The 27,179-nt window shown below is 48.8% G+C and overlaps 1 protein-coding gene across 2 annotated transcripts in view; it reads left to right on the top strand.

Annotated features, from left to right (window-relative positions):
* Positions 1-309: 309 nt before the first annotated feature.
* The window catches only part of MN1 (MN1 proto-oncogene, transcriptional regulator), an 83,626-nt gene continuing 56,756 nt past the window's right edge, over positions 310-27,179 (top strand). For both annotated transcript variants that reach the window (XM_053959389.1, XM_053959388.1), the window contains exon 1: positions 310-3,867. In XM_053959389.1, the coding sequence (XP_053815364.1) occupies positions 435-3,867 (3,433 nt within the window). In that variant the 5' untranslated portion in view covers positions 310-434. The remainder of the gene's footprint in view (positions 3,868-27,179) is intronic.

The raw sequence follows: 27,179 nt of genomic DNA, 5'->3' as shown, positions 1-27,179 counted from the left end.
CTCATTGGCGCAGCCCCGATGGCTGAAATTCATCGCTGAAATGCAAAACTTGTTGCTGCTCCGCCAGCGCTGGGTGAGAGCGCGGCAGCGCGCGGGGAGCGCGGCGCAGCCCTCGCAGCGCCCGCCCGGCCCCGCGCCCCGGCCCGGCCGCCGCCGGAGCGCTGCGAGCCGCGGGAGCGCACGGCCGGCCGGCGATGCGGCGCGCAGCTCCCGGGCGCCGGAGCCTGTGAGCGGCGGCGCGCCGCCCCGTCGGCTCTCGGGCGGCAGTGAGCGGCGAGCGGCGGGGTGAGCGCGGGCGAGCGGCCGGTGCCGGCGGCGCGGCAGGATGTGAGCGGGGGCGGCCGAGTGGCGCGGAGCGGAGCAGCGGGGAGCGGCGGGCAGCGGGACGGCGGAGCGGCGCGGAGCAGCCATGCCCTGCTGAGGAGCCGCGCAGGATGTTCGGGCTGGAGCAGTTCGAGCCGCAGAACAGCGGCCGGAGCGGCGGGCAGGCGGAGCGGGGCTTCGGCCAGCCCGGACTGAGCATGAGCGCGCACTTCAAGGCGCCGGCCTTCCCCGGCGGCGGCCCAGCACCGGCGGACCCGGCCCTGGGAGCGCTGGGCGAGCCGCCCCTCTTGGGCATGAACATGAGCCTGGCCGGGGACGGCTACGGCTTCCCGGGCCGCGGCCCCGCCGAGCTGCACGGCGGCGGCATGCAGCCGCCTGTGCACGGCTTCTTCGGCGGACAGCAGCCGCACGGCGGCCCCGGCGGCGCCCCCCACCCGCACCAGCACCCCCCGCACTTCGGCGGCGGCTTCGGGCCCGACCCCGGCGCCTCCTGCGTGCACGGCGGGCGCCTTCTGGGCTACAGCGGTGCGCTGGGCGGGCAGACGGCGTTCGCCGACGGCTACGAGCACATGGCCGAGGGCCAGGGCGGCGAGGGCTTCGGGCAGCAGCGCCCCGGGACCCTGCCCGATTTCCAGCACCACGGCGCCGGCGCCGCCAGCCACGCCGTGCCGGCGCCCTGCCTGCCCCTCGACCAGTCCCCCAACCGCGCTGCCTCCTTCCACGGGCTGCCGGCGGCCGGCTCCTCCGAGCCCCACGGCCTGGAGCCGCGGCGGCTGCCGGCGCAGGGCGGCGTGGACTCGCTGGAATACAATTACCCTGGCGACGGCCCTGCCAGCCACTTCGAGCTGCCCGTCTTCTCCCCGTCGGAGCCTGAGGGGCAGCTGCCGCACTACGGCGGCGGGCGGCAGGTGCCGGCGGGCGGCAGCTTCGCGGGGGCGCCCGCCCTGCCCCGGGCGCCGGGCATGGCCGTGGCCAAGGCGCACCCGCCGCAGCAGCACGGCGTCTTCTTCGAGCGCTTCGGGGGGGCGCGGAAGATGTCGGCCAGTCTGGAGCCGGGGGCCAACGCCAGGCACCCGCTGATGCAGCAGCAGCAGCAGCCGCCACCACCACCGCAACCACCGCAGCAGCCGCCGGGCTTGCTGGCCAGACAGAACTCCTGCCCGCCAGCCATCCCTAGGCAACAGCAAACAGAAGCCAACGCTCCCAACTCCAACCTGCAGGACAATGGGCCCATAATGCAGAACCAGCATGCACAGTTTGAATACCCTATTCACAGACTGGAGAACAGGAATATGCATCCCTACACCGACCCCGTGTTTAATATGCAGCACCCTCCTCCGCAACAGCCACCAAATCAAAGACTGCAGCACTTCGATGCCCCCTACGTGAGCGTCGCCAAGAGGCCGCGGTTTGACTTCCCCAACACTCCTGGCGTCGAGCGCTGTGCCTCCTGGGGCGGCGGCATGCACGGCCCGGCCATGGAGAGTCACCTTTCCCCGACGGCCTACCCTGGCCTGCCGGGCGAGTTCACCCCGCCGGCACCTGAGGCCTTTGGGGGCCCATTGCCACACGGCGGCCCTGAGCACCCGGCACTGGCGCAGCGCCAGAACGCGGCCCTGGTGATGAAGCAGATGGCCTCGCGAAGCCAGCAGCGCCTGCGGCCGCCCAGTCTGCAGCAGCTGGGGCACCATGGTGAGGTGGGCGCACCCGGCAGCCTGCCCCCGCCAGCCTTCGAGCGGGAGGCTGGTGGCGGCCGCAGCTTCGATGCGCCGGCGCCGCACCTGGCCCCCGACAGCGCCTGGTTCGCAGGGCCACCGCCGCCTGGGGAGCTGCTGCCGAGGCGCTTGGCAGCGCCCGGGCTACCAGCCGAGGCAGCCCCCCACGAGCTGGGCCTGCAGCCGGGTGGCCCTGCCGTGCTCTTCCGGCCGGGTGCCGGTGGGCTGGGGCTGCAGGAGCCCTTGCGGATGGCAGGCGAGGGGCCAGCGCAGGCCCTGCCGTCGCCCGGCGTCCATCCGCCCTTCACGCCCACAATGGGTGGCCTCTCGCAGCTGCAGTCACCAGGCAGCGGTGTGGCACTGCCCAGTGCCCCCGCTGAGCGCCGTGGCCCCGCCGACTTTGCCGCTCAGCCTGGCTTCCCCTTTGGGGCGGCAGCGCGGCAGCCGGCGGCCCACGGGGCTGCACCTGCCCTCAGCGCCTCGCCAGGTGCCTACCCACCGCCCCCGCCCGAGTTTCCCCCGCCACCCCCACCACGGCCCGCTGCCAGCAAGCTGGGTGCCCTCTCGCTGGGCTCCTTCAGCAAGGCGGCCAGCAAGGACAATGTCTTCGGGCAGAGCTGCCTGGCCGCCCTCTCCACTGCCTGCCAAAACATGATCGCGAGCCTGGGCGCTCCCAACCTCAACGTCACCTTCAACAAGAAGAGCCCGGCCGAGGCCAAGCGCAAGCTCAGCCAGGCCGAGCCTGACCCGCCACCTGCTGCCCCGGACTACTTCCCAGCCGGGCCACCAGTAGGTGGGGGTGGCACGGGCAAAGCAGCGGGCACTGCCCCGCTGCTGCCTGCGGAGAGCAGCCTCTCACCCGGCTACGCGCTGGAGCCGGTGGCCAGTGGCGAGGGGAAGGCGGGTGGCGGGCGGGGTCGGGGTCGCCGGAAACGGGACAGTGGGCACGTCAGCCCCGGCACGTTTTTTGAGAAGTTCTCAGCTGCCGAGGGCGGGGGAGCCGGTGTCAGCCCAGGGCAGCCGGCAGTGCCGGTGGCGGCGGGGGCCCCGCCGGGGGCTGCGGGCGCTGAGCGCGGTGGAGGCACCCCTCATGACAAGCCCCTGACCTCACCATCCTGGGGCAAGGGCAGTGAACTGTTGCTGGCGGAGCAGCCCGACCTGATGTCCTCCCTGGACAGCGGCATCCAGAGCGTGACCAAGTCAGACGGCAGCTCCCCGCACGTGGACTTTCCCGACGAGGTCAGCACCAGCTATGGCAACGAGGACGAGGTGTCCTCCAGCTCCGACAATGCCACCTCCAAGCCCACCCGTAGCCCGCTGCTGGGTGGTTCGCCCAAGCTGCCCCGTGGGGAGCACGCACTTCTCAACGGACAGAAGCCCCTGGCCCTTGGCCTTCTCAGTACATCTACCTCGACCCCCGACAGCTATGGGCTCAGCACCACGGCGGGCGCTCACCCTGGCACGCCAAGCATGGAGCAGGTGCGGACCCCCACAAGCACCTCGGCCCAGGATGAGATCCACCCCCTGGAGATCCTGCAGGCACAGATCCAGCTCCAGCGGCAGCAGTTCAGCATCTCGGAAGACCAGCCCTTGGGGTTGAAGAGCAAGAAGGGGGAGTGTGCGGGGCAGAATGGGGACAGCGACCTGGGCAGCTGCTGCTCGGAGGGTGTCAAGGGCACCATGAGCACCATCGACCTGGACTCCCTGATGGCAGAGCACAACTCCACCTGGTACCTGCCTGGAGAGAAGGCCCTGATGGAGGGGCAGGAGGAGGACAAGCCCATGGCGCCCTGGGAGAAGCCCAAGCCCCCGAACCCCAGCAAAGAAGGTATCAGTTGTCCCACAGGGGTGCTGGCACAGGGGTAGGGGTGGTTGTGGGCTGCTCAGGGAAGAGGACATGGTGAGGCTGCAGCTCTGGTACTCTGGGCACACACTGGCTCCACCCCTGGTGAGTGCCAGGCACTTTAGCAGTCTGGGCTGGGGCTGCCGGATGCTGGGTGGCTCTAATGGGAGGTGGGCAGTGTCAGGGACAAAGTGTCTGCTGCCTGACTGGCCCGGGTGACAACTGCCCCATGGCATCTCTGCTGCCAGCCCTGTCCCCATCATGCCTCCTAAAGAATGGGCAGGTGGGAGTGCTGAGCAGAGGGGCTCCCAGTGAGCCTCACCTGTGCTCCAGGGCCTGGGATGCTGCAGAAGGGAACTGCAGCCTGAGGTTCTGAGGAGGGGGCTCCTGCAGGGTCCTACTAGGCATGGGGTGCTGAGGAGGGGGCTCCTCAGAGCCTGGTGCCAGCTGAACCTTCCAGTCACTTTCCCAAAACTATGACTGAGGTTTTCCCTATCCACAAAAACACGAATCTGGTGGTAGAACTCCTCCTTCAGGTCCAGGTGCCCCCTGCTTGCATTTGGAGCCCACAACAGTGTGATACTGAACTGAACGGCTTGTAACAAATTATTTTTGATTTAACTGAAGGGCAGTTTAAAATAAGGCTCTGGGTCTGTTAGTGTAAAACTTGCTTAGTTGACAGATGTTTAATTTTGACATTAGTTGTCATTTTTGATCCTTCCTTGTGTCTAGAGGGCATCATAATTCCCCAGGCTTAGAAAAAAATATTTAAATGGAAAACCCTCTATTATAAAAGCTGTTTAAGATAAGGATGATTATAGATTCAATTGGTTTCTATTTTATCTTATCAAATCCCTATTTTGCAACCTGCCTAGCTGTATGTGAGATTGTTACAATGGGTGCACATGCTGTACCTGCTATCTGAGGGCAGGCAGGTTGGTTTTGGTGTGCTAGAAATACATGTGTGCAGTTTACACAATATAAACTCATTATTTGTGCCTAGGAAAGGTGATATTTTGATACTACAGTGTAGTTTGAAATTGTTTTCATTATCTCTGGTAGTAGAGACTGACTTTTTACAGCCATCTATGTTTAGTAATTTTGCTAAGAAAGTTGTTGGTGAAATTAGAAGGAAGCTGGTTAGGAAACTGGTCTGTTTCCTAACCTGGTTCTGGTTGGCTTTGCAGCTTTGGCTTTCTGAAGCGTGAATCCTAGCCCCCACGGTTTGTCTCTTTGTTCATGTTTAATGCCCAGCGCAGGAGACTCTCATTTCGAGCAGAGTGTTTAGCATGCACGGCAGACCCGAGGAAGCCCATCAGCATTCTCCATGCTTCACCCAGGCAAGGACATAAATTGGTTTGTTTGGGGCCCTTCTTTTCCATTTTTAAATGGAGTTGCACACAGCATCCTTCCTGGCCCCTTCTCTTTTATTGTTTCTTGTACACAACATCTAGATCTGACTGGATCAATAGCTAGTTAGCACAAATCACAGTTCCTGTTACTTCTGCCTTGGCAGGCTCAAGCACATACATACGTTCTCTCACACCACACGCACCCCCGTTACGTGTGCACTTTCACACACACACACAGATACGCAGATCTCACACCGTGCTGTGTTTAGAAATAGATTTTGAAAGAATAACTTCTACAGATCTTGACTTCCTGGGTGAAAAAAGAAACCCTGAGCAGTGATTTAAAAGAAATCCTGAGCAGTGATTTAATTCTGAACAGCACATTTATTAAAAGTGTAATTTGGTTTAAAATGATCTATATTTTGTGTGTGTCATATGGAGCGATGCTTCTGCAGCGTCTTTTAACAGCACTCCTCCAGTCACTTTGATCACAGCTATTCTTAGTAACAGCTAGTGAAAGAAGTAATTGCTTTCTGGTCGCGATAACCACAATGTTGGTGTTAAAACAGTTCATCACTTGGAAGGAAAACCATTTAATCAGTGTTCCTATATAAGGATATGTTTTAGTATTTCAGAGGCTTAACATAAAATAGCAAACCAGTTCCACAACAATGCAGAGGCGCTCGGGTTGGTTCATGCTTTAGTCACTTGAGGGATTTGAATGGGCTGGTTCCTCGGATGAGGAAATTTATACAGACTCACAGAGAATTTACTTTAACTGTTGTTAGAGATATAAAGATACAATGGGTGAGACAAAACAGGCTGTTCACCTCGGTCAGTAGAAATAATTAAACTTAACATTGCCATACCCCTGAGTGTGTGAAACTGTGTTTAAGAAAAGGCTTTCTTTAGACGTGGGCTGAGATTTTAAACCTTCTCAGTCGGCTGGGATTTGCACTGTGGTGTTTGTTCCAGCAGAAACCCAGTGTCCGGGTGGATGCGCAGGCTCCAGACAGCGCTCCTCCGAATTCAGGCACTTCCTCGGCGTTCCGTGCTGGAAGGTGGGCACCGTTCTGGGGCTGGGCAGCGTTAGTGAGAGCAGCATTAGACCCGGGGTCCTCCCCAGTGGAGACTTGTTTGGGGCTTCTGGTTTACACCTGCTGTGAGAGCGGTCGGGGATTTATTCCCATTGTGGCACTGCTGCAATTGGCACCGGCGGCTCCTCAGGTGCCGGGGGGGTGGAGGAAGGGGCGGTGGGTGCTGGGGGGCAGCTTCCCCTTGGTGCAGTGCTGGGCAATTTGTCCACTGCCTGCCACTCTCAGCCAGTGCCGGGACTGAAGGGTCTGACTTCAGTGCTGGCCGTGAAGGAAAGAGCAGGCTCCCCAAAACACAGCAGGATCAGGAACTTCTCAAATACTCTGTTAGTGCGCAGATTATGGGGGAAACGACTTGAGTTGTTTTAATGGCTGCTCATATACTTTGGAGCTCACCTTTTTTCCCATAACGACATTAAAATGATTTGGGGATCTCTGGCAGTTGTGTGAGCTGTGGGTCTGGAGGTTGCTGAGAGCAGACACCAGTGCTGCTGGTGCCCCTGCGAGGTGTGACACCTCGGCGCTGGCCTGCCGCGAGCTCTGTGCGTGCGTTCACGTTCCATTTCGGAATGTAATATTAGTAATGCTGCCTGGACGTGGCTCTGCCCTGAAATGTCTTTTCTGTAAGGAGTTTTCTCTGATGCATCATTTCTTGTACCAACATGTTTTATGTGAAGTAGCTGGTAGGTTTTGGGTTTTTTTCCCCTGAAAATGCTTTCTAGAATGTCGTGTTTTCCTCTGCCTAGCAGCTTGAACTGGGAGTGAGAGATAAATAACACTGAGTCTAGAGGGGTTGTCTTGACTTCCAACACCACAGCTCTAGCTGACAAAGAATAACCAGATCAAATTCATTTAAAATTCTGGGGCCAGTTTAATGAGGTTTTGCTTTTCCTGGTTTGACTGAACCAGAACATTTTCCTCTTCAGTGAAATGTGTATTAGTATTCTTTAGAAACCCTAAACACTAATTAAGTGCTGGTGGGGTTTTGGTTTTTAGTTTTCAATTGAAATTTTGTAAGTCCCATGTCAGGTGAAGACATCAGTATGTACCTAGAGCTGTGCAGGTGTTGGTTGGAAAGGATGGGAGTATATTTTTCTGCTCAGTGGCTGTTGGGCTCGTCAGTCTGGGCTGACGGGCACGTGCCACACGGCACCCTTAGCCTTCATGTGTGAGTTTTTGTGAATATTTCATTGTTACACCAAACCTGTCACTGGAATGAGCCCACAGGCCAACCCTCTTGCTGGAGCAGGGTGTAACATCTGTGAATTACTAGAAATACATTAACAAAGGTCAAATTTGGTCCAGATGCGGCCGGGAGCCTTTGTTTTCTTTCCCTTTCCAGTGCGTTCTGCTGCCTGCTTTATTTTAAATACTGCTTAGTTCTTTTAGAGGCTTTACCAAGGGACTGTGTTTGTTTACCGGGACTGAGTTTGTCAGACCTCTCGTGAGGTTTTTCAGGCACTGAACCCTCACTGCAAGCGATGTGCTGTGAGCGGCTGTGTTGTAGTGAGCGCTGTGGAAGCGGGTTCAGCAGCAAAGCTCAGCGCCTTTTCCAGCGAGGGGGCTGTGATTCCCGATGCTGCTTTGTCTCACTGGGCTGCTGAAACTTACACAATTTTAACGATTTAGTGAAAAAAGAAGCTATTGCCTTTGTCTTGAAGTTGCACAACAAACTCCACATATATCAAATCTACGTCTTTATTAAATCATCTGGATTAGCAATCAGAGTGATGAGGGAAGAACGCTCCCGCTGCTTATCCTGGGAGAGAGTTTGGTGTGCATTAGATTTGGATTTAATATGATGCTTTAAACTTTTCTAACCTGTTAAAAAAAACTAATTGGAAGGGTTGCCCCTGCTTGACCTCATGTAAATGATAGAAATTCTCCATTGTTTACCTTGACTGACTATAATTTTTAATACTTTCTACTAGAAAATGGTCCTGTTTAGAAATATTTTCCTTTGTTTTATAAACATTCTGTAGCAGTGTGCTTGTGGACCTTTATGGCATATATTAGAAAAAGCAAGGGACAGAATTTTCAGTAGTATTTCCTCTTGTTGTGATACAGTAAAATATTTAGTGCAGGAAGTGTGTACATTTATTGGCATTTTAGTAACAACTATGGCCACTGTTTGCCTTTGCATCCACTGTCTGTCTGGCTATTAATTTTTGATCTCTAGATTTACTTGTTTTCCTTTCAGTGAACAATCTAGCTGTGTTTGAATTAATGCAGATTATCTATCTGGTTTGCATCCTGGTGCTTCCTTGCCCCAAAGTCTGTTATTTTCTGATGGCCCACTCAGTTGCAAGGCGAGTTTTAATGGGGTTGTTTTGCACACACTTGGTGTGAGGATCTGCGTGAGACAGACTTCGAGGGAGATGTTTCTTGAAATTGGTGTGTGAATGTGCTTCAGATTTTTATGTATGATGTAAAAGGAAATGAATTAGACTTAGTATTTATATATGAGCTTGGATGACAGCATAGATTTATTTTGATCTGTGATGTATTACACCGTGTCTCCTCTTACTTTTTAAGGTACAATGCCTGTTTTTTTTTACCAATCACCTAGTGGAATGCTCGACCATAAAACCGCAAATAATATTTTGATAAAAACCGTTATTAATTAGCAATGTCTATAGATACAATTTGTTGTTACTTGTGTAGAACAAAGACTAAGGCATCAAACAAAAGTCTAACCTGAAACTAAATAGGCTGCTTTTATTTGAACCAGCTGACTCCCAGCCTCGGTAGTATTCTATACCAGGGAAAGGTTTTGGTACAGTAAAATGCCTTTATGTGGCCATATAAAATTTTAGTACTAGACAAATTACTGTACATTTTCAGTCAGTGGTTTCTTGTGTATTTCTGTTAAATCTGAGTGTGAGGAGAGTCTCCTCAGAAAGTGCACAGCCAGTTCTAAGATGAATCTTCAGGTGGCCTAACGTGTATGCTTTGTTAACGCTAAATTTACCGAAATATCAGAAGCCGTTTAAAGACATAATTTCTCAAGCACATTGAGAATACTGAAAGAGAACTGTCAAATTGTAGGCAGGGGACCATTCCCTGCTTTATCTCTAGAACAGAACAGATTGTTCTGGTGCATGTTTTGGACTGGAGCGTGTTGGATGCAGGCAGCGCGGGCGGTGGGCGTAGGGCGCTGGTAGCCACCTCGCCATCGCGCCGCGGCTCCGGCCGGCATCCGCCTCCCTGCCCAGCTATTCCATTGAAAAATCTACACCCTTGAAAAGAACCATGTTTGCACCTGCAAACACATGATTAAGGTTTGTAAGACACGTTTAAGATTGGTGTGTTGTTTATTTTTACATATTGAAATAGTTTTGTTTTTTGAGAGGCAGTTTTAAATGAGAGCCTCTGTTAGTGAGGGCTGTTCAGAACATGGCTGGCTGTGCACCAGATCTTGGGTAAGGGACATGGGGAACCTTCTGGAAATTAAATAGGTGAAGCCCAGGAAATTCAAGATCTGCCCTCACCTTCCTGGTCTTGGTTAGATTTCTCAGTTTTTAAAATGTGATTCTGAATTTTTGCTGTTCTGTAGATAGACCTAGTTTGCACACAGTGATTAGATGACTGGCTTATATAAAAATACTGTGATTCTTTGTAGTTTGCTGCTTTTCCTTTGCTAGATGCTTTTGTGTTGGTGCAGTTAAAACATTCTGAGTTATTAGTAGCCTTTTAATACAAAGGATTTGGGGTTTTTTTTACAAATTTAAATATATTTTATGGATTATGTGCCAATGTTCCAAAGTCAAATGCCTTCTAAATTTAAAGCTGAGAATTGAACAGCTGGAGGTCTAATCCATTAATTTTTACAAGCTGGCTTTCTTAATACTTCAAAGAGAACATCTTTCTTGATACTGCTTTACTGTTCCCCTCTTCAGCACCCCTTCTTCTCCTCTCCCTGCCAGTGCCCTCTCCTCTAAGGCTTCATGTTCTGCTCATCTCCTGGCAAATGACAAAAGCATCTGGATGGGGTGAATGCATTTTCCTTGGTTGATGTAATAAGTTTTAAGACTCGATGGTCTAGAAATGTGCCTTTCTTAGTGTTGCACTTTTTATCCACACTAATGCAAAAATACATGGTCATCACTGTTCTGTGTTTCTTTCCTGTACTTGGGTTATTTTTTGTAGCAGCACAGGCATTGTCATAGGAGTATTTTTGTTCTGTGCTTGTGCCCTTTTGACACGCCTGACTCACACATAGGGCACATCCCTCTCTGTAGGACTGGGTCTGATCCATTTGGAAGTGACGTTTTCCCAAGTTTTGCCTTGCCCGTTTGGGCAGGAGCTGCTCTGGCACCGCCGACGGTGCCGCTCCCTGGGACGCACGTGCGCATCCGTCACGGGCAGCTCCCGAGCAGGAGCCGAGTCTCGGCTGCAGGCTGAGGTGCTGCCCAGACCCTGCAGCAGGGCACTTCGTGTCTGTTTGTTTTCAATTCCAGCAAATCTGTTTGTGTCTGTTCAGTGTTTTAACGTAACACCACCGAGCATGACGCTGGGCGGTCTACGTTTTTTATTAGCTTTTAACATTTGTCAAAAAAAGCTTTTTTTTGGTTTGGTAAGCAAAAATCTGGTTACGTTTAAGTGCTGCTTTGATAGATATTTTTACATCGAAATAAATACAGTTTATTTGAGTTTAAACACGGACAACACGTGTGGGAGCTTGAAGGGCTCTGCTAGCTCTGACTGTGAGCGATGGGAAAGATGTGCCACAGTCCTACTCCCGCGGCCACTTTTTGTGAACTTTGGAATATTTATCTTTTTTTTATCCCTTTCTGTGTTTGGCGCATTTAAAATACAAAACGAAGACCTTTGGTTTTTTTCCTTTTAATTCTCCTACCTTCAGTTCTGACTGCTGGGCCTTTAGGACTTGATCCCCTTGATCCCAGAAAAGCCTGTGATCGGTCAGTATTTGGAAGACAGCAGGGTTTTTTTTGTGGTAAAATATATGTTTTCAGAGTTACGTCTGCATTTAATTCATTTTGTGAATTAGTATTCACAAAATATTCGAAAGCATTCTGTTGCTAATAGAAAGATCATCCTGAGGCTGGGGAAGCACAGTTAATTGAAAAAGCAGCCATTTGTAAAGTGAAGAAAATTTTAAAACATTTCATACCCTAATTAAGAATGTACTCCTGAGTTAAAATTGAGAATATTAATTTGCTGTGCAAAGCAAATACATTACAAAGCCCTGGAAAGAGTCATATCCTTCCTTCCTCCTTAATCCTCTCCCAAAATGCAGTTTCAGAAGAAAGGCATGACTTTTTTTCTTTTTTATAATGTAGCCTGAAACCATTTTGCTAGAAAGATGTAAATTGATCTATTAACATAGGAAATGGAGGTTGGGCTGGGGTTATTATCTGGTCAGAATTTTAGGATCTCTTTCCTAGAAAAATCTTCCACTAAAAATTTTTTTTTTTTTTTTTTTTTTTGGAGGGAGGGGTGGGTGGGTGGGTATAAGATTCCTCCATAATGGCATTTAAAAGCCTTTTGGTCTCAGGTGAGAGCAGTGAGAAGAGGCGGAGGATGCTGTGGGTCTGAGGCACAGCTGCACATCATTGCAAGCAGTGCTGCTCCCTGGGGAACGGGGCTGAGCCTTCCCTCCCCTGCACTGTTGGAGGTGAGGCTGCGGGTGGGAAGGGCAGGGAGGGAATGTCTGCACAGAGCTCCTGCTCCTCGGTCAGTCCAGGCAGCGCCGTCGTCCTTACGGAGATTGGGGTCTGCGTGTGATTTAGAGCTCACCAGAGTCCATATTCAGGTCCCACTTTAGGATTATTTTTATTTAAGATCATATTTATTGCACCGTCAATTGCCACAGTGCTTTAGAAACCTGGGAGATGTTCCCACTGCTAAAGATTTAGTGTCCAAATGAGATAAAAGAGGTGTTGTTGGGCTGGTTCACCGCCGGAACACAGGGCGGTGCCACCAGGGCTTGGGCAGAGGGTGCTGGTGAGGTGCACAGTGGAACTGGAGGGCACTTGGGCACCCAGCAAAGTCTGAATGCTGCTGGGTTGGGAAGCGTGTGTGAGCAGGGAATAAAGGGCTGGGAGCATCTCATCCCACCTAGTGATCTCATTTCTGCGTGGATTCCTTGTTTGGAGAGGATGGCGCGGCTGTACTGCCCTCTCCGGGGCAGCATTTCTCCTCTCGTGGAAAAAATAAACCCAAACCCCAGTTATGGCACTTCTGATCTGTGTGTGAGTGAATTTCTAAATAGGTTTGTCAGTCTTAGCAGGAGGAAAAGAGACCTAAATGTTGCAGAAGTAGTTTGGTGCAAGGTTTTCACCTCCTTCAGATGCCTGGGGTTGCAGGCATCACCAAAGGAGGCTTCTCCTCCCTGCTCCCCTGTGTGATGGGACAGGAGGACCCAGACCCCTGGTCTGAACTGCCCAGTAGATCCACAACCACCTGGTGTGACTTATTCCTGGAGTGCTACTGGGCTGATAATTAGAAAAAAGATGTCTCTTAGACCTGCCAGGCAGCCTGGTAACTGTTTGCATCTAATAATACTGATATTTTTGATCTGACTCAATTGTTTTAATTTTTATTGGTGCCAAATATTAGGCAGAAAAATGTTTTTTTTGCCTAGTCTGAAAAGTAACCCAAAATTTCTGACCAAATGCAGTTTTAAAAGCAAGAAGATAATAAATGGGCCTATTGATTGTATTCTACAAAAGAAAAAAAGGAGTTCCCCAGTAATTGTAATAAAAGCTACCACAGTCTATGAGACAATAATTCTGAAACCCTTTAAAAATAGTATTATTATTCAAAGTGCAAAGCAGCTGGTATTTTATGAGAGAACAGATTTTATTGTTGCTGGATATAGGGTCAAACGCTTGCAGCACATTTTTGATTTAAACAAACCAAAAACACAAATGCTTTTTTGAAGATTAAATCAGTAAGATTTATTTCTTTTTTTCCTGGATGCTATAGTTCCCTTCTCTACCTCTAAATATAGGCACATACTTTTCTTTTTTGTGCTGGGAGAAACCACAGGCAGCCCAGCTCCCTGTGCTCTCCCTACCATGCCATAGTTCTGGAGGCAGAGGAAAAACAAGGGCTGTCCCAAGTACAATTCAAATCTCATATGAACTACTTTGAAAGAGGCAGATCACAAAAAAGGGAGAATAGCAAAACATTCCTTCATTCTGGATTATTTTTGAAGTTTCATCCCATCATTTGCCAGTTCTTTGTGCTGTTGGCCGGGTGGGTGTGAGGATGATGGCTGGAAAATGTGCAGGGGAACAGGGCAGTGTTGGGGAAAGCTCAAGGGCAGCCCTGGTGATTTGGGTGAGCTTTGCTTTTAAACTCTGTGCATCAAAGTCATGTTGTATGTTACGTGACAAAGTGGTGTGTCCTGTAGATAAATCCAGTTTATGTTCTGTGTCATGATATTAGTGACTTTAGCTGAGGTGTGAATGGGAAAGGCAGAAGGGAATTTGCTGCTCCCAAGTGCTCCGGGCCCGGGGCAGGTGACCACAGGTGACTCTGCCAGGGCTCCTGCTGGTCCTGTTGGTACTGCAGAACAACAAACAACAACTTTGGAAATGTGAGGTTTTAACAACACAGTGAAGTCTTACTCCAAATAATTTTCCAGATTCTCTAGTGTTTTGTGTAGTTTTCCTCGAGTGGCTGATGCCAATGGTGCTGCAGTGTTTCTCTTAAGGAAAAAGAACAGATAAAATATCTCTTTTTTGAGCCAGACACGTGTGAGCCTCAGAGCTGGGAACGTGCATTGGGAGATTGTGATACAATTACGTTTTATGTCTACCTATTAAGCATAATGAAGGGTTGGTTGCTGGCCTTAAATTTGGAAAGAGCTTACTGTAGAGCTTAAACCAGAAGTAGACTCCTGTAATTACTGCTTTGCCGTGCGGAGTGTGGCGAGGTAGAGGGAATAAAAACTGTTCATTGTCCAATTGTATTTCCATAACTGCTGCACTTTTAAATGTCTGTTTTGAAAGATAAAATTTTTGTTATACTAATTTTCTGAAGTAAGCTAATAAAAGCCAATGCAGGGGAAAAAAAAAAAAAAAAGAGGTGAAAAATGTCAAATGAACAATGCTTAGAAAACACGGAGCTTCAGCTTCTTCAGTGAGCCCTGCTGCAGTGCTTGAAAAGTCAGTGGCTTTGTTTGTTAAACACAGGGCCACTGTGCTGTTGTGGTTTGGGTTTGCTTGAATATGAGATCCTTGATGATGAAATGAAGAATTTTAAAAACTTTCAATTTTATGTTTGCTTTTCTTTGTACTAGATTAGGCAAACGGGGTAAAACTCGAAGCAGTCAGTTCCGAAACTGCTTTTGCTTTTACTTGACGTTGTTCTTGCTGTGTGATGGCAGTATGTCAGGGAAACTTGGATCCCAGCATCAGTTGTTTGGAATTATTGTTTGGATTATATTCAGTTTCAAATGGTATGAAACTGTAGTGAGAAATGAGCATTTGTTTACACTGATAAAATGAGTCTTTCATAGCATACACTTGTTTTGGTTGTACATACTAGTGCATGTTATAGCTCAGAATGTCCATTTTTTCAGAGTGATAACATGGCCCCGTTCTGCTCTTTGTGTGCATTTGGGACTGGGAACTGCATCAAAGAGGAGATGTTTCTGCTTCAAGTGAGGAATAAGAGAGGGAAGACCGAAACTCTTCTTGGCCCTTAGGGGGAAAAAAACACCCTAAACCACATCCTTTTTCCTCTCCCCCTCAAAAATTTGGCTTACATCCTTAAGAGAGAGGTTTTTTCCTTTTATTTTCCAACCATCCTCTAAGGTGTGTTCTTCTGGCCTTTCTCCAGTTTGTGGAGCTTCTCTTGGAATAAGTTTTATTTGTTGTATTTGACACGTTACTGAAGCCTGCCTTCCACAGTGGTCTGGCCCAAATAGAAATGTGAAAAGTTCCCACTACTGAGCTGTAAAAGAATACTGGAAATGGGTTATGCTGAAAAAACCATTTAGATAAAAATGCAATTTTCCCTTCCACATACACTGCTCAGAATTAATAGCACATTCTTCCTAAATGGGTAGTTCTGTATTACGTTTTCACCTTAATGAAATTCTTTCCAAAACAGGAGAGTTTCATTTAAAAATGTAGGGCAAAATCGATCTGTCTTTATCTGCAGTGCTCCCTGCTTTAAAATATCATGGGATTGAGTTCCATGGGCTGTCTGGGCACTCTGTGGAAACAGATCTTGGGTTCCAAGGTGGATGTCCCAGTCTGACTCTGTCCCATCACAGGGTGTGCTCCTTACCCTGCTGTCACAGCTGGATTTGGGCTGTCACTGTGGTGGTGTGTGCTGTGCATGCCAGCTGTGCTTTTACAGCTCCACTACTTGGCCAGCAGCCACCACACAGTGGGGACATGAACATGGCACTTACCAGGGCGTTTCTGCCAGAAATACCCCAAAAGGGAGAAGGGCCAAGTCCACCATGGCCTTAACCTGTGTTGGTTCATTGGTGCACACCTGGGGCACAGGTGGCGAGCCCAAGTATGGTGTGGTCTGGAACAACATCAGCAAAAACATGCAGACATCAGTTTCAAAATGTTCCTTTTCTGAAGAAGATACATAAATGTCAAATGAAAGAAAGAAGGGGGAATCCTCTGTGGTAGCTGTGAAACTGAAGTGGAGATGACCCCAGAAAGACTTGCCAGTTCCAGCTAAGAGAAAACCAAAACATATATTCATGCTTTTTAATGGTTTCACTTTTGGTGGAAGGTTTTTAATGTAATGGTGAGAACAGAAGTGTGTGGAAGAAGTAGGGCTGATAGACTCTGTTTTAAACAGCTTTTCACTGCTGAGTTACAGTGGAGAAAATGCTTTTATTAAATAAATTGTTTAGTGTTATCATAGTTTTAATAAAATGGTTCCCACATAGAAGCAATGCTCATAGTGATGGAGACAGGACTGATACAAGTTGGAGTCTCCATGTTAAAAATACGAATTTTGATGGTAGTGATGCTGCACAGCTTTTGAATAATTTTTGTGACAAATTACCCTTCAGGGGGACTGTGCTTGGGTTTTCTCTTAAAAGGTGAAATACAGGAGAGGTGTGAGGCAGTCTGAGTGACTCTTGCATCCAGCTAACAGTGAGCTTAATCCAAATTCTCTTTTTGAAAGGGGTATTTATAGTCATCTTCCGATAGTCTCCCAATCAAACAGCAGCAAATGCGATGCTGCTCGTTAGGTGCATTACAGAGCAGCTGGTTTTTTTAGTCACCAAACTTGCCTTTTGTGATTCATTTTCTGTGAATCACACTAGTTCAGCAAAGAGTGCAGATCACGACTTTTAGAGCCAAATATGCAATTCCCTGGAAGCAAATGTTGAAAATTTAAATACTTTAGTGTAGTGCCTTGTAACTTGCAAGTTTTGTATTAATGGGACACTGGCTCTTCTGTAAAACTTCACTCCCTGGGACATGCCCATCAGTAGAAGTGTTTGCTCCCTGGTGTGAGTGGTTCACACTCAGAGGGCATTGCCTGGTTCCACTTCAGGTAGGACTTTCTTAGGTGTCACTTAGGTTTATTTTTATTTTTTCATGTTTTTTTGCTGTTGGTGCTCAGTGTATCTGCAGGCACTTGGCATGCTGAGTGATGCATTTAAACATTGGCTGCTGCAGTAAAAATCTTGATGGCCATTGTTTCAATCAAAAAAAACCCTTCTCATCTTCAAAGTCACTGTTGTTACAATAATTTTCTCTTTGAACGTGTCAGGATTCTGTATTTGATTATAGACTGGATTGTCTCTTGTCATTGCATAATGATTTTTTTTGGGGTAGGCAGAGACCTTTTTCAGTTCCTCACAGTTCATCCCCCATCCCAGTACTTCTTTAAAAAGAGATTATGTTGAAACCAGGTATTTAAGAACATAGATCCTCAAGAAAATAACTGGTTTTGACTTTGTATTTTCCTGGGAATTTTATAAAGCTGATGTGAATTACAGATTTATTATACAATTTGAACTTAGACTTTTAAATTTTCCCTTTCCCCAACCCCTTTGCTTCCTATTGGACCAGAAGTCATTACTACACAGATTTTCTGCTACTTTTTTATTTTCTCTTTTTGCAACTTACACCATACAACAAAAATTATCTCTGTAATTCTACCATCACTTGGATGGTTGCTTGGATGGATGGTTGGGTGAATGGTGGTTAAGGTGGTTGCCCTGGGGGCCTGAGCACTGCTGCCAGACCCTCCCTGTTGAGGACTGATGTTGAGCCTTGGGAAGTGCTTGCTGAGGCCTCTGCTGTTGGAAGCTGTTTAGGGATTTGGTAGTCTGTCCACTCTCTAGGATCCAGAGTTTCCATTGCTGTTACAACCCTCAGAGACCTTACAGCTCTCTGAGCATTGTGGTGGGATGAAGGCACCCTGGAAGCAGAGCTCCTCTCGTTCTGCTGCTGAGGTGTGGAGGGGCTTTCAAGGCTGATGGCTCAAACTCTGGTGTTCCACACTACTACAGTGTTCACCTTGGATCAAAGGGCAGGGGACCTCCTGAAATGGAAAGTGCCTTGGAAGGTCCTCCTGAGCCTCCTCAAGCTATGTGAAAGCCCAGTGGGAAGAGCATTTGCAGTTGTCTTGCTTTATGTATATGTGCAGTCTCTTCCATTGCTGGGTGATGTTGATGCCACCATGGGAAAACTGTACAAAAATGGGTGACACTAGAACTGCATCAGGCACTGAAGAGGCTTATTCCTTGGGAAATGGGTATTGTGTAAGAATGTCAGAAGAGTCCAGGTGAGATCTGCAGATCCACACCTGGTTGTGATTACGTGTGTGCAGGCTTCCAGCTGGTCACTCTAAAGCTGTCACATGATGGGTGTATTGCCTCAGAGGTATGACTGAATCCAAGATGCTCCCTCGTTGGGGGTTGCCTGCATGTGTCCATGCAATGGAAGCCTTTGCCACAGAATTAGTAAATCCTGACTGTGTTTTGTAAGGAAAGAGCTAAAAAGGATTCGTTCTGTCTTTAAACTTGCAGATCCTCAAAACCTCCCTAGGAAGTAGAAGGGGGAAGGGACCCTTTCAGGATTAATTAAACAGAGATGTCTCGCTGTAGACTTCAGGGTTTACTGATAAATACCAGCCCCTCACCCATGTCTGGTGGTGCTGCTGTTATTTAATCAGGGCCTTGACAAGGAATCTGAGCAATCTTCCCTTTCTCCTCCTCTGTTCCATTTATCTGTCCTCCCAACCTGTTTGTTTGTGTATGGTTAAGTTTTCCATGCCAGGGAGAAGCTGAGTGGAAATGTCAGGGGTCAGGCTGCAGGCAGGGCAGGCAGGAGCAGGCAGGGAGCAGAAAGCCCAGCTCTGCAGCCTTGGAGTTTCTGAGAAACCGGAGATAGGTTGTTCCAGGCAAGATTAACTCCTTCAGCACGGCTGCCTTCTGCTTAAGACCTGCAGGAAGGGGGAGGTAAGGCGGGTGCATTAAGACACTGAGCTCAGACTCCATCCCTCTATCCTTGCACTCCAGTGGGTAATGGGTGCTCCTGCTGCCATTTTGCTCACCCTCTTGTTGAAGCCTTGCTGGCCCTTCTGCCTTGGCAGCTCTGCTGCCTGGGGGATGAAGCTGTGTGGATCCAGACCTGAGGAGGATGGCAGATAGCAGAATTCATTGCAGTACTGTTATGGATACCTGAGTTGTTTGGCACATTTCCCAGTGGACAAAATGTTCATCCATGGAGGGCATGAAGCTGCTGCTCAGAGACATGCCTTTGAGTAGACACGTGACTTGGGTTTGCCATTCAGAAGTTAGCTAAAGAGCAGTCTGGATACCCTTGGCTTCAGAAAAAACAATTTTGATGTCATGTCAATAGACTTGGTATCTCACAGGCTGTCAGCTGTGTGCTCTGTGGTGGTTCACAAGTGCATCAGCCCCAGCTGACGCTGCCATGGTGGCTGGGGTTGGGTAAAGCTTTGGCTGTATGAGTCAAGCTGTTGAACTTGCACTTCACCCCACCTGTGCGAGGGAAAAGCCTAATTCAGGGTGGGGTGGAGGATTTTATTTATTTGTTTGTTTGGTGATGCCTTTGCATTTGTGTTGTGGCAGCGAAGCAGGTGCTGCAGAGCTGAATCCTGCCTGGTTTGACAGTGTTTGCCTTGCAGGCAGTGCCCTGCCTGGGACAGCTGCAGGCAGAGATTTCAATGTCCTTACGCCCTGCTAGTGGGATGGTTTGTACTGCTGCACTGACCAGATCTAGACCAGGTTAACAGCAGTGGTCACAAACAGCCGTAGTTACAAACGGGATAGGAATGAATCACAGAAGAGAATCAGAGAATTGGGTTGGAAGGGTCATCTCATTCCAGCTCATTCCAGCTGTGGGCAGGGATGCCTTTCACTAGACCAGGTTGCTCCAAGCTCCATCCAGTCTGGCCTTGAACACTTGCAGGGATAGGGCAGGCACAGCTTCTCTGAGCAACCTGTGCCAGTGCTTCAGTACTCACCGAGTAAATAATTTCTTCCCAATATCCAATCTAATCCTGCCCTTTCTCAGAGGGAGGACATTCCCTCTTGTCTTGCTACTCCAGGCCCTGGTTAGAAGTCCTTCTGCATCTCTTGGTGTTCCTGTGGGCTGCTCCATGCAGTGAAGTCTTGGGGATGTGCTGTGCTCCCTATGCCAGTGCTTGGGTGCTGCTCAGCCCCGTGTTCCTCCCCTGCCCTTGACAGGAGCAACTGGGGCTGCTGGCCCCCACTCCCTGGGGAGGTGCTGCAGGGCAGAGCCCACACAACCCCCAGCGTAGTGGGATGAACTAATTGTCTGCTGTTCTTTCATTTTCTGGGAGTATTGAAATTGTTGTGGGTCATAAATCACGTGAGCATATGGCCAGAAGGAGAACACAGGCCCATATATCAGCTTTGGGCTGGAAGATGAGACTGTTCTGTCCTGTGTTGTACAGGCCCATTTTGTTGATTTACTGGCCTGTGAAACTTTAGAGTTAATTTTTTGTTGAAGCAAGGAAAGTCTGTCTACCTGTGACTTTCGTGCTTGAACAGCTGTTTGCTCCTGATTCGTTGCTATTCTGAGAATTTCATGAAGACTCTCCACAGTGATGTGACAATTGGAAGTAAAAGATGAGCTTATATTTTTCTTATCCTAATAGTGGCACTTACAGCCATACCTAAGAATGCCAGGTTTCTCTGTGTGGTTTTTTTTAATGCTGAATTTCCCTCACTGCCATTGCTCCTCATTTGGTCGTGCATTTCTTCTAATGATTTTTTTTTTCCTTTCCCTTCAGATAGATTTAATTTTTAAACATGCTGTTCAATCAAACTCTGTTCCTCTATCAGACTTCTGGGCCCCAGCTCAATCACAACACCTTATTGTTGCTTTAGGGGATGTTTCTGGATATGCCAAATCCATTATATGACGACATTTCTATCTCTTTCTGTAGTCAAAATTTAGGGTATACCAGAATTTGGGATTTTTTTTTTTCAGAAGAGGTGTAGCAAGAATTTGCCCAGAAGGTGATAGTATCAGCTCTCAATCTGATTTGCCAGCACTTAAATATTTTCCAGCAGAGATTTTGACCCTTCTTTAAGAAGCTCAGGCCTCCTGACAATTCTGCTTTTTATAGTTATTTCTGCAGATAGTTATTTCTTGCAGAATGTGCCTGTGAATTTCTTGCAAAGGACTTGCAAGCAGTGATTTGGAACCCCCTGTTTTTGGAGTGTCAGGTGTCAAGCAGCTGGTGCTGCTGAGCACAGAGCAGGTCAAGGAGTGCCCCATAGCATCACAGAATGGTTTGGCCAGGGAGAGACCTGAAAACTCATCTTGTTCCACACCCCTGCCACGGGCAGGGACACCTTTCACTAGACCAGGTGCTTAGAGCCCTGTTCAGCCTGTTCTGTCCATCTCTGAACGGTGTCTCTGCAAGTGCCAGCTCTGACCTGAGGTCTCTGGTCTTCTTTTCTCTTGATCTGTGAGTGGTAAAATTGCTTGAACACCTTTTGTTTTCATGAATGCTGTTTCCCAAAGTCTCCTCATTCACCCCTGAGACACCAAACTTCAGCTGGAGGTGTCCTAAAGAGAAATGGGATGTATTTCAAGGTAGGCTATAAATAAATGGCATAAAAGAGCTAATGATCCTTGATGCTGGTTCTTTTCACTAATGTTAGCCTTTGGTAAACTCCCACTGTGTTTTCAGGGATATCCTTGAACTTGTGTGGTTTAACCCCAAGCATTACTGCACATGATCACCGTTTCTTGGTGTGCAGGAGCCTCAGATGTGTGAGACCCCTGGGAGGGATTGACTTTGCCTGTGGCAGTTTTGTGTTACGGTCTCTCGTAATTGTGAGTTATAGATGGGGCAGAGGCACCTCTGGGAGCTGCAGGCAGAGCCAGGGAGGAGACAGAGGGACCAAGCAGATCCCTGTCCCAGCCCTGGCAGCCAGGCTGGATGCAGATGTGGCTCTGGGATGTGAGAACAGAGGTCCTTGGGGAGCTCTTGGGGAGCAAGGTGACGAAACACCTAAAAGTCTTCAGCCAAGTGTATCTGAGCCTCACAAGAGACTGATAATATTTCAGAGCTAATTCCCTTCTTTTGCTTGGCTAACAAGTGCTCATTTAATTTGCATCCTGAAACTTAATGACTACAAAGTTCTTTGAAGAGAATCTTTAATTCTGTTTTCACTTAAGGAAAATAGTTTTCCATGTAAGATCTGCAGGGCTTAAATATCCTATTTATTACTGTAATATCTATTTCCCCCCCACACAATTGTGCAATTGTGTCAAAGCTCTTGCACAAACCTGGTGGAGTGCTGGAATTTACGTGTTTCTATTTCTGTTTGCTCTGTGCATAATCATGAACTATTCACTGCCTTTAGAAATCCATTGGTATGCTCCTTCCCTTGCTCATGGAAGTGGGCATTTTACCTTATTTTTGGAATGTCCAGGTAGTGATTTAATGCATAATGTTTAAGTAGCATCTTTTTTCAATTTTGGCCTGTCCTGAAACAATACTAGACAGTGTCCAGAACTGGTTTTATTTAAGTGAGAGCTTACTGAACGATTTCATGTGATTTCTGTGCAATCAGAAAATTCCACTTTGGATTTTATTGGAAATCTTTTGTTTGCTTCTGCGTTCTGGCAGTCAAGAGATGGGTTTTGCATGGGCTGGAGCTGTGTGTAAAACTGTCATGTGATAGTTTGCGTACATATGAAATAAATTTGAAAGCAGAACCCAGCATTTCCTTACTCATCACGGATGTGTCATTTGTCATTCTTGGTGAAAATAGGCTCAGAGCATTTCGTTAGTGCAAGCAGGTGATGTATGCCAGCAGAATGGAAAGCACAGGTTCAGTCAGCCAATATTTTTCCTGCCATGGAGGTGATCTCACATTGGGGGCTGGATTCAGGGGCAGCAGGGACATGTCTGAGACAGCCACAGCCCTTCAGAAGGAGGGATTATGTGAGAGAAGCTGGTTGTACCCTCTTCCCAGTGCCAGGTCTGAGTGTCAGTGTGATGGAGCTGGTGGGTGGGGCTTAGGCAGTTCACACCTTTCAGAGATGAACAGAAGTGTTCAGGTATTTTGAACAACAGACCCTGGAAAATAACTTGGAGCTCCCCGAGGCTTCACTGGTGTTGGATGGCAGCGCGTGGATGTTGTGAGTGTCGAGTCGGGTGTGCTGGAATGGGCTGCAGTTGCTGGACTCACCTTTATTTTCTGTTGGAAGTGTCCAGACATTGTCTGACTGTTGTTGGTGGTTGGTTTGGTTTGATTTTTAATGGCAATTTTCCTTGCTTGGGCAGGGCCACAGTTCTCACATTGCAGAGCTGAGGAGAGCACAGTGCTGGTGATGGCACCAGAGCTGACCAGCGATTTGGAGCCGTGAGGTTGGGTTAGGCCCTGGCTGGAAGCTCAGCTTTCTGTGGCTGTCACAGACAAGCAGTGGTACACCTGCATGGGGTAGGCAGGACCAGACTGGCAAACAGCAGCACTGCAGCTGGGGCTGGGACCTGGTTTGCCAGAATGGTCTTTTGTTCTGTGAGAACCAAACCCCAGCATCAGCCACTTCACCAGGAGGGTAGGCAGGACCCCCTCTGCGGTTTGTGTTTTGCAGGGAAGCCAGCCTGAGAGTCAGTGTGTTAAACTGAAAAGAGGAACTGAAGGTAGCCAAAAGAGAGGAAGGATATGAGTTAGAAACAGTCCGTTGTTCCTGTGGCCATCCCAAGGCCCAGAGCTTCTGGCTTCTCCAGGGATGCAGAGCTTACCTTTCTTCTTGGAGAGTCATAGAGCTGGAAAACAGTGATTTAACAGTAGCCTCCAGAGAAATAAATAGGTGTAGGCAGTTTCACACTTGCCTGTGGAGCCATGTTGATGTGTTGTTCTCCTGCTGGGCAGTGGCAGCAAGGTGGGGAGCAATGTGTTCCCCATCTCTTGTCTCCTCCTGGCACAGTGGACAGAACGCAGATTTTACAACAGCAACGTCATTGTCCTCACATCCACACATCCTTCATTCTGTGTCTTCAAGGTCATGCTATATGTAAGATGAGTGCTGTCTTTTCCATTGATAGGGTTAGCATTTTTCCTACTTCACATTTTTTCTTTTGTTTCTTTTGTTTCTTTCTGTGAGCATGTGGCTCACAGTCTGACTGTAACCCTACAGCATGACAGCAAACTCTTAATGCTGCTGTGGGTTTGGGCAGCCTCCCTGTCGTGGCGTGCACATCCTTCTATTGCTCCTGGTGAAAACAGGAGCAGGAAAAGAGGTCAAGGGAGAAAAAAGAAAAATATATATTTGCAGCAAGCACTGTGTGTCTCCTGTTAGCTGAATTCTGTGCAAGCAGCAAGCTCTTATGGAGCCCCATGCCAGCTTGGAGACCACTGAAAACAAAATAAACATCTCTGCAGCATGGGCTGATACATGCTCCCTTTAGAGCCTCAGGCATCTCCAATTAATCAAGCTGTCTGTGGAGGAAGGGCCTGTGAGGACCAGAGGATGCTGCCAGAGCTGATGGGCTGATGAAGGGGTGGGCAGCAAGCAGCTTTAAGGGTGAACAGACTGTGTGTTAGCCTGGGCGTGCCATGCCTTTGGGTGAGTCTTGTGTGTATTGCAGCAAAGTCAGAGCTTTAATCCTGGTTTGCAGGATATACGAGTGCTGTGGGAGGGTGCTCAGCACTGTGCACGCATGTTTGATGAAGAGCCCTTCCTCCTTCCGTGAGAAAGGCTCTCAAAGAGCGCTCAGCTGGCTGGGCCTTGACAATAAATTGAGGGGCTGACCAAGCCAAATGGCTTCTTGAAATGTCATGGAGTGAAATGTGGCCGATACCCTGGAGCTGGGGTGTCTCTGCTGAGTGCTTCTGGTCAGCAGCGTGAGGAGTCACCTGTCCCCATTTCCGCTGAGCTCGTCCTGACGAGTCCTTGGCATCAGCTGTTCACCTTAACCACCAACACTGAATTCTGTGCATACAGAGCAGAGAGCAGCAGGGGAGAACAGCATCTTTAAGTGTCTTATGGGTGGGGATCACACAGAATAAATGAAGAAGTAAAATCAAATTACGAGGAATGTTCTAGTAATGGGTAGTTGGGGCTTTTCCTTGAGTGCCAGCAGAGCTGTGTGCTGCCAGTCTGGGCCAAGAGGCAGTTTGTGCCTGTGCCCTCCAAGCATTGGGAACAGCAGAGACATCCAGCCCAAAGCAGGCACAGGTTGTCAGGGGTGAAAGCACCTGAAAGTGGTGCGGGTTTATGATGTAAGCAGGTGGCAGGTGCCATGTTTGTGTCTAGGAACAAATGCAAGCCTTGCCTCCTTGTATTCCAGGGTCAAGAAAATGCCTTTGTCAAGGATTTTGTCGGTGCTGCAGAGGTGAGGAAGGAGATGGCTCATTTGTTTATCAACATTAATGAACTAGTTGTGTTTAAAAATAAAATTTTAAAAATACAATTTCAGGAATAAATTAATCTGTGGAGACTAGGTCCAGTGTCCAGGGAAACATGAAATGTTTTCAGACCTTATTTTTCTCAAAAACTGAAAAGAGATGCTTCTGTGCTGTGTACAAATGCAGAGCTATGTGCCTGAACCAATATGTCAAACTGTCATGTGGGAGATTTGGTGAAAAACATCTTGTCCTAAGGGAATAATTTTAAACACTATATGTAGGTTTGCTGCCTCATAAGGGATCATTACTCAAATCTATTCCCTCTTATGGTAGCTTGGCCTCTGCTTAACGGGCACGGAGTGAACGGAAGCCCATTAACGCGTCCTTTAAGAGCGGTTATCAGATGGTAGAGGGGAAACAGATCTCTGATCAGGGAATATGGTGTTATTGGCCAAATCCTCAGATTCAGCCTGAACAAGATCAGTAGCAATCCAGGGCCTTCACGCTTGGCTGGCCATCGAGGGCGGCGGCGGGGCCGTGCTGTGCCGGGCAGCCGGACCCTGGGCAGCGCGGGCGGCTGAGGCTGTGTCAGAGCGGTGAAGAAGTGTAAGGGATGAGCCCTGGGGCAAGGAGCCATTCTAGGGATCTTCACCTCCTGTTTGTCACTTCAATCTCGAAGGAATGCTGAAATGTGGAGTGGAACCCACTCCCAACCAGACCCCTACCAGACTGTGTCTGTGCTCTCACTCCTGTGTCTCACTGCTTTCCGTCCTTTTGTTGGTGGTGATTCTGGCAAAAATGAGAAGGATGGCATAAGCAGCACCTGAAGAGCAGCATCAGCTCCTGGTATCTCAGCATAGCATCTGCAGTTGCCTTGGCTACACCAGCCCTCCCTCAATTAGCCTCCTCGCTGACAAGAAGATGCACTCAATGTGTGGTAGCTGTGCAGGTGAACTCGTCTTAAATGGGATTACTTAAAAATTGGGACACCTCTGGGTTTGCACACTGCTCGGTGGGGTTGTCACAGTAAAGAGAAGAAGTTTGTTTTTCATAATGCATAAGAAGATGCTACACAACAAAAGAGGCTTTATATTGAGCAGCTTAACTGCTCAGGGTCTCATGAAAAAGGGAGAAGGAAGCTGGAGGGGCTGAAGGTGTGTACACATGCTGTCTGCAGAGTAAGGTGAATGCCAGGGTCTAACCTCACTAAAGAAATGTGCTTTTCCTGAGCTGATATGGAAAAGCAGTCTGTAGTGTGTGTATTGATTTTTTTTTTGTGGTGCAGAACTCCTGGTTCTCTTCCTGTGTCCCAGCTGCAGGCTCCAACGCTGCTGGCCAGGCTCCTGGGTTAGTCACCACGCTGTCATTAATGCTGTGTAAACAAACAAACAAACAGCAACCTTTTCTTTTTGAAGGCTGTGTGCCTTTGCAAAGTAGAGCAGAACGAAAGAGCAGCTTCCTAAATGTGCAAGGTCAGAGCAGAGGGTCGGGCCTGGAGGGAGGCTGGGGAGCCTGGCTGGACGCTCTCTTCTCACTGTTTGTCTGGGGCTGAATGGCTGAAATGTGTTTGGCTGGGTAAAGCTTGGTCAGAAGCTCTTACCTAAAAGCAAACTGGCTCTTGAGACCACCACAGCATCACCAACAACAATGGGGAAGGACACCATCACGAGGGATTGTTTTCCAGACTTCTTTTGGTCTTTGGTCACTTTACTGTTTGAGTTTCATGCCTTTCAGGTGAACATGACAATATGATGTTTGATTTCTTACCTCTGCCTTCAGCATTTGCTGTTTCCAAGTGGCACACACCGTCCTTTGCACAGGGTGGTTGTGCTTTTGTCAGTCCTGGGTTCTGTGTCATGTCCTTTGGTTTGGAAGGGAAGTCTCCACCCAGACCATCTCAAGATCTTGGGTGTGGAGGATGGCCCTTATTAGAAGTGTACTACTTTTTTTAATAACTCAAATTTCTTGCACTGGTTGCTAAAAGAGGCAGTTGTGCAGCTTAAAGATAATTTGTTTGAAAAT

The sequence above is a fragment of the Vidua chalybeata genome, chromosome 18 (assembly GCF_026979565.1).
Source record: "Vidua chalybeata isolate OUT-0048 chromosome 18, bVidCha1 merged haplotype, whole genome shotgun sequence".
Classification (NCBI taxonomy): Eukaryota; Metazoa; Chordata; class Aves; order Passeriformes; family Viduidae; genus Vidua; species Vidua chalybeata.
The sequence above is the reverse complement of the archived record's forward strand: the minus strand, read 5'-3'. Positions and strand labels throughout refer to the sequence as shown.